The sequence below is a fragment of the Antrostomus carolinensis genome, unplaced genomic scaffold, assembly GCF_000700745.2.
Source record: "Antrostomus carolinensis isolate BGI_N321 unplaced genomic scaffold, ASM70074v2 scaffold11797, whole genome shotgun sequence".
NCBI classification, from domain to species: domain Eukaryota; kingdom Metazoa; phylum Chordata; class Aves; order Caprimulgiformes; family Caprimulgidae; genus Antrostomus; species Antrostomus carolinensis.
In genome coordinates, this window is record NW_010329536.1 from 12804 (window position 1) to 20704 (window position 7901).

General features: G+C 40.0%; 1 protein-coding gene across 1 annotated transcript in view; it reads left to right on the forward strand.

The window, feature by feature from the left end:
• Positions 1-390: 390 nt before the first annotated feature.
• The window catches only part of ARHGAP6 (Rho GTPase activating protein 6), a 46231-nt gene continuing 38720 nt past the window's right edge, over positions 391-7901 (forward strand). Inside the window, exons 1-2 of the mRNA XM_010172611.2 lie at positions 391-442; positions 2913-2984. Coding sequence (XP_010170913.1) covers positions 391-442; positions 2913-2984 — 124 coding nt within the window. The remainder of the gene's footprint in view (positions 443-2912; positions 2985-7901) is intronic.

Below are 7901 nucleotides of genomic sequence, written 5' to 3' on the forward strand. Positions count from 1 at the left end.
GCATAATGCGTGGGTAATAATGCTTTGCCTCTTTTCCAGTTATGCTTCAGATATTAATTATGTTCTCAAAACACCCTACAGTTAATAAGTTCTAACTAAGCATTATTATTATGAATTGTGTTCATTTAAGATGTGAAACTGCTGGAGTTGCGCAAGTCCTTGAGCACATAATGAATATTTTAGCAGTGCTCATGCTTGATGTAACCTAAATCAACGATCACTTCAAAACGTATTAATTTTTACAGGATACAGATAGTTATTGCGTTCATCTTTTTCTGGGGGGAGAGAACTGGAACTGACCTCCTGGCAGATCTCCTAAGCTTTAGCTTTTTACTGAGATTTCTCTCTATTATTTTCATATGCAACTTTCTTTCACTTGCCATGGGGTAAATGGTAAATGTAGCTTCACTGCCTTCAATGGAACTGCCCCCCTTTGCCCAAGGTAAGTGTCTCTGTTGCTCTGTGATCTCTTTCTTTGCTCAGGAGTGCACAGGGTGGACTCTTTCTGTATTTTCTGGTTTGTCCATCTCTAGAACTGCTTCCTGCTTCTTACATTCCTCTAGACCTGAACATCACTTGTATCCCAAATTTAAGGTTTGCAGAGACAAATGCACAAACGTTGTCTCAGCCTGTCATTTACCAAGGAATTGCTTCACTTTTGGAGTTGAAAGAATCACCTATTGAGAACAAGGTTCATGAGAAAGCATAGTTTGGCCCTAGAAGTCATTAAATTGTTTTCCATGTGGGTATGAGTGCCATTTGTTCCTGTATCCAGTGTTGAATAGCATTCATTTTTCCTGTATTTCTGTTGTATTTGACTATGCAGCATTAAAACATTCCCGAAGTTGCCGTTGTGTAATTATAATAGCAAAACACTATATTTTACATCCAATTTTGACTTTTATTCTAATTTTTACGTCTCAGTAGACTTCAGTGGAATGTCAGAGTATGAGTAAATGAGTCGTGGGAGAATAGAGGCTCTAAGACTCCAAAGAAATGCAGGTCATTTATCAAAAGGCTACTGTGAAGCAGTAATTTGAATTTATAACATGAAAAATAATTTTAAAATAATTATATATATATATATAAAAAAACCAGAACGCAATGGTAGTAAGGAACCCTGTAAAAACAAGTGGTACTGTCAGGCGTATGTAAGCAGGCTACCGACTATTCATATTGCCAAGAGGTGAAAGAAGAATTTCTGTAATAAACTCGGTCTTATTGACTGGAAATGCCAGAAGGTGTGAAAAGACTGGGCATGTTAATCAATCAAAGTATGACTTTGAGTTATGAACTTGTCATGTGGCTGCAAAAAAGGAAAATCTAATCATAGATTGTATCAGGCAATGAATTACCGCCGTTATATTGCTGAACTCTCATCTGGAATACCATATCCATTCTAGTCAGCCTTACTTCAGAGAGATGAATTTGCACTGGAGCAGGTGCAGAAAAAGGGAAATTAACATAACCACCAAATGACAATCAACCTCAAGAGACAGGAACCGAGTATCATAGTTAAGTGAGTGCTGGGAGCGATTATACTCTAAATAAACGCAGAGCACAAGTCTGCAAGTAGAGTCGATCAAACCCCAGTTACATAAGGTAAAACGAAATGTTAACTTTAAGGTAGAAGGATATTAGCTGGCTACGAAAAAGACTGAATTTGTTCAGCTGTCTGTTGAGTAATGTTCTGGTCATGGTTTTCAATAGGAGTTGAGGGAAAACTATGGGGCTTGGCTTGTGTTCTCTCATGGTACCTGGTTGCAAAGATGAGGGTTAATCAACAAAGATCCACTTCACTCCTCTGTGGTATGTTCCCTGCTGTAAAACACCACTTAAGACACTGGCTTACATAACTAGAAAAACATGTTGAGGCAAATTATTTGGTGACCTTCTTACCATAAAAGTGAAAAACAGATACAGTGCGTTCATTTTTGAGTTTTTGTTTTCTTGTTACAAAGCTAGTAAGACAAAGGTACGTGTTCATTAACCTTTATCTAGAGTGGTGCCTATGTTAGCATTAGTATTAGTCCCTGTGTTAGGCCCTTCATACTGCTTTGGAACATAAAAAAATTCAAAAGGTACAAGTTAAAGCAAGCCCATGTCTTAATCCCTGGTATTTCTTGAGACCGAATAAATAAAATGCATTTTTGTTGACTTTTCATTATAAAAGATGCTGCTGAAGGAAACAATGATAGCCAAGCTTTTGACATAGTTGTTTCAAGAATGAACCTGCCTATGCTGTTGCTTAAAATCTTTAGTCCTTAATACCTTAGTGAAAACTTGGATGATATATAGGGTGTCAGAACAATAATTTTTCTGTGACTCTAATTCATCTGAACCAATCTTGACATGGCTGTACCAAACTGCAAGCTCCCAGTGTGAGTTCAGATCAGATGGGTCATGTGTAGTTGGTCAGCTATCACCCAACTAGTATGACTGGTATGCAGAATTTATCCTGGAGGTTAGTCGTCCTCCCTTTCCAAATACTACCTTCAGCTCTACACTTGAATCACAGTCTTGTGACCATGGGTGAGAGCTAACCAGTACCTTTTAAGTTTATTGTACCTTGCTATCAAGACCATCCAGCAACAAATCTCCATTGTTAAGTCTTCAAAATTAGCTTTCCATTCTGTCATGTGGGCCCTGTGACCGCACATGTGTAGATGTGCCCAGCAGCATGCAGTGGGATACATTTTGGTTCCCTACTACAACTTCAGCACTTCACTGGGTGAACAAAGCAGCACTCCTTAGGGCTGAAGAACTGTGACAGTCCCTAGCCTTTGTGAAATGTACCCCACACCCTTCCTGACTCCAAGTGCTGTGGCCATCTCACTCTAGCTTGTGCAGCAGTTTGTTCAGCATTCTTTCTCTTAACTTCCTTTTTTTTTTTATCTTTTTTCCTCTTACAGATGGACAAAAGAGGAAGAAATCATTAAGAAAGAAACTGGACTCATTAGGAAAGGAGAAGAACAGAGACAAAGGTAAAATAAAATGTGTACATATTTACTGATGGGGTCTTACTTTTGCATATCAGATTTATTTAGTCTTAAATGTGTGCTTTCTGGAGTAAGAGGATGGTACCAAGCTGACATACTGCCTAGGAATTTATTTCCAAGTTGAAAAATACGCCTTATCCTTTTCTATTTTTCATTAGTATAAACCAGATCTCTTCAGCTGAAAGCTGATTTCCTGTGAGAAAAAGAGGAGTTAAAGGACTGCATTCGTTATTCATTGTTCTTTCTCCCTATTTTCACCATACAGTGCAGAGAGTGGCCTGAATAACGTGATCCAGTTGTTTACCTCTGTTGGCACTCAGTTTGCAAGGCATGTGAACCCAGCCCTGCCCAAGCTAGTCAGTTGGTTTGCTTTTCTCTTTACAAGCTTAGGAAAATAGCTGTTGTTTAAAATATATAAATGCTTCAGTGCTACTGATCAGTTGGGTTTTAATAGATTCCATGTGCCATGGATTTACAGATACAGTTGTATTCTTTTGTTTGGATACTAATCAGCTATATTGGCTGGGTCCTAATCCACTGGATTTGGCCTGTAATTTGCAGCCATTTGAGCTAAGTCTAGACATTGGGACCTGAACAGTGTCTCTGAAATTGCAGTTTTCTGCATGTTAGGTAATTGTACATCTAATTTTGTGTTCCCTCCTGGCAAAAAAGTTCTGGAAAAGTGGTAGTAAAACTCAGTATTAACACACCAGCTTAACAAACACACACGCAAATGCACAAATTTATAAAAATAGAAGTGATTTTGTTACTCTGATGTTGTTGATTGTAATCTAGTTTGGCAGAAGGATAGAACTTTGAAATTCCATTGAAAAAATTATCATCCCCATTTCAAAGTTGCTTTAGATATTTTCCAGGAAGAAAATGTTTTCCTTTTAATTTTTGTTTGTTTGGTGACTTTGTGTATGGGATTATTTTTTCCTTGGTTTACAAATGGCTGTGGAATATATTTGCATTAATCTTTCTAAAACTGAACGTCCCCTGACATATTTGTTTGAATAAATCCAGTGGCCTACCATGTTGCATTGTGAGTACCAAATCTTTCATTTGTTATGAGAATTACTTGATGTAGGGCTGAGCTCACATGCTGAAGGAGTTTTTACGGAAGAGGTTTAATGATTTTATAGCTGCCTTTAGGGGGGGAAAAATATATATATATATATATATATCTGTCTTGTACTGCTCCTGTCAATGCATTACATTTGGCTGCAGTGTAATTAATCAGTCATTATGTTGCTTAGGTGCCTTTTATTTTATTTTTTTTTTTCCACATAGTTCTCCATGCAGTTAGAAGTGCAAAGCAACATACTTCGGTGCAAAACCTTCCCCACTTTACATTGCATTTGCCATATATTGATCTTTACAGTGGTCTGTGGGGTGCTCTTCCGTGTCAGAAATTGCTAACCGCTTACTGCTTTTTTATTTTTTTTTAATGTTGTGTGTCTCACAAAATTTTGATACATTGAGAGCTTTTATCTTTCCCCCATGTGGGTGGCATGACTTTGGTAGTCTCCTTTGAAAGTTTCTATTTAGAAGCTTTTTTGAGAGTTTAAATACATTTTATCTTTTTATTCTCACATCTTTCATTGCAGTAGCAAATTTTAACAATATTAAATTGATTTGATAATTCACCAAACACCAGATTTTGTTGTGTCACCCAAACCTGGTGGATCTTTGCAACTGCACTTCCAGAACTCCTCCAGTGCCTCTTTGGGTGCAGTGCCTTGAGAAGTGATAGCTTCCTTTGGTGAAGCATACAAATGCTTAACCCAGAGTTGCTCTTTATTCCTCTAAATCCTCTGTTGCCAAAGATCTTTCAAACAATAATTTTTCTTACATTACCTTATACTGTTTTGTGACTTTCTTATAACCTTGTTTATTTCAGCTGGCCTCTGTTTCTGATAATTACACAACTGTACTGGTTGAGCACTTACAGATAATACTGTTTTCTGCTATTACGTTTCTGTTCAGAGGTTTTTTTGTGTGTCTACCGTGTATGATTGTGTTTATGTTTCATTTGGTTAGTAACTTTGGAGGATATACTTTCTGTTTTTATTCTTAGGGTTTTTCTGAGTTCACTTTTCTGTTTAGGGCTCAGTAGTTGCCCACAGCAAAGGTCAGCACTTTGTACTCATCCTTGTATATATGTATCTACTTCCTGTTTTTCAGCAAGGCTCCTATCTTCTGGTTAACTATACCCAAGCATTTTTAAAAATCACTGTGCTGATTCTATTAATTTTAATTCCTTTTTTTCTTTTTCTTCTTCTAACATCACACATTTCAAACACATACCCCTCTGTTTTTATCCTCTCTCCCATCTGCCACTGCCTTATTCTCATTTATAGACATATCTTACATGCTCTCTCCATGTATAAAATATTGTAGGAGCCTCCTCTGAGGGGAAAATATCCCAGTGCTACTCAAACAGCAGAATCTGTATTCCTCTTCTTTCTTCAGGATGTCTGTATTGACAAGGATGTTGGGTTGGTCAGTAAGGGTACAGAAGGCCAGGAAATTGGAAGGAATCAAGTTCCCAAACAGGTTGTGTCAGCAGAGTGAAAACAAAGCCATGTTGGCTCTTATTTGTTGCCAACAGTAAACATTAGGCAAAAATAGCCCAGATAGCTGCATATGGCGCCCTGCTTCTCAGGGTTTCTGTCCATGGTTGTTTCTGGTGTACTCTTCTCTGCCTTACTGCGTTATTAAAGATCATCTGCCCCAGACACTTGCTGAGTAGACTGTTAATCCATGACAGCAGAGGGGATGGGCAACCAGGAAGGTGCTGGGTTGTGCCATGCGGGCCCTTTGCCTGGCACAGTTGGTGAATGGTGGCTATTTTCGTGTGGGAAGCAGCAGCAACAGCATCTCCTCCAGCCTCAAGAGTTAGGAGGCACAGCATCACCCAGCTATCAGGTGATGAGCTGGCTCTGGAAAGGAAAATGTAAGGCCTCGTGCTGCTGGTCTCCATAAGGATGAGCTCACTGTGCTCACATCACAGCCAAACCCCTCCATTTTCCCTGAACAGTGGTCAACCAAAACTCAGAGTTAACCTCCCTCGGTATGTGTGTCACAGCAAGCTGGAAGTATTATCCTGGTCCGTTACATGGTGGGTTTTTAACAAGCATTTCTAACACTTATTTTATAACGAGAGTATCTTCCATTTCTGGGCAGCCAGTCCAAAACTCACACTCCACACTGGACATGGGTGCGCTCGCACAAAAGGCTGGGAGCGCACACTTACCCACCCAAGCAGGTTCCTAGTCCTCATGCCTGAAAGAAATGCCTTCCTTCTGATTCTTTTTGGCTTGTTGTGGTTTTTTGTTTGGTTTTGTTGTTGTTATTGGTTTGTGGGTTTTTTGTTGGTTTTTTTTATAACTAGTCCAGCTGCACCATTTTGAGAAGGAAACAGTGAGACCAGGCTACAGGACATTGGAAGGGAAGCAGGGAAGCCAATTTCCAGAACACTTTATACAGACGAGTTGCAGCTGCCTTAACACAAACAGCATTTCTGTTCCTTCAGCATCACTTGTGTAAGCACAGTTGCAGTTTGCAGAGTGTGTAATTCCAAACATTTTTAGTTTCCTATATCCCAGCCTGGGAGACCGCATAGACCAGGACAAGTAACAGCTGAGGAGGCCAGCTTGTTAGGTCTTGCCTGGAGTATGTGGCACCTGAAAAGTGTTTTTTTTAATACATAGGCTTCTGAAGGTTAATCCTGATGATCATGCAGTACCGTCTGATCCTGTGTGTGGGTTGCAGCCAAAGGTCACCAAGATGTGCCTGGCACAGGAAAGAAAAGAGGTGGCAAAAAGGGCCACTGTGCTGATCACAAGGGACACGTGATGGAGGCCTTGCTGCAGGGCACACGAGGCATGAGCCTGGCAAACAGCTTGTAGCACCTGCAGTCAGCATTGTGTCTTGGTGTGTGGGCAGTTCCTGAGAAAGAATGAGGAGGACTTGTGTCCTTGATCTTGCCTGACAAACCCTCTCCTTTAGCGCTGACATGCACTGATCTGCCCCAGGGTCTAGGCTTCTGGGGTTTTTCTCTCTGGGGGGGTACCACGTCTCTCCGATTTGTGCCCAGGACTGTTCTCCCTCACCCCACCCACCAGGTGTCTGTGCTTAAAAAGCATAAGCAAAAGGATATGGTACTCACTTCTTCTTCTAGGACTGTTTGGAGATTTAATTACTCATATTTTAGAACTCAGTCATAAAATACTCTCCCCAACATCACATTTTATTTAGAGGCATCAGTCGATCAACCTGTCTACCTGTTAAGTGAGAGTTTCAGCAAACTGTTAGTCTTCTGAAGGCCAATAAAGACAGTAAAGTAGAATTGAATACACTTTAAATGAGCTTTATATCTTTATTTTGTCCTTTTGGACATCTCGTCGTCATCTCATTAGAAGGGAAAAATTCTAAAACAAGTGATTTTTCAAATTTTTTTAATGTCTCTGAGTGACTCACCAGAGCAGGATATAGCAAAACTTGCTGGATGTAAACAGACGAAACAGGAGAGGAGCGCTCCACCCAGATATTTAAGCAATATTTTCAGCTTCCATCATTCAGTGTCTTTGCTTTTCTCTACCCTGCCTCCTTGTTATTAATGGCCATCATGACTCTTAATCACACTGTCTACATATGGCTCCAAACATTTGTTTTAGCTGCTGACAAACAGTACTCAGGCTGGAGGAGCAGTAAAATGTCAGTGCTGCTTGGAATAAGAAATTCTCAGGATGCTCTGCGTGCTGCTGGCTGGGTACTGTTCCCTTACAAATTCACTGCTAATTTTGACGGCAGCAGAAGCGGAGCCTTTTGTCGGTCTCCTGCCAGTTGTATGGGAGTCAGTGTAAGCATGCTTACTTGGAAAGTACACACAGGCAT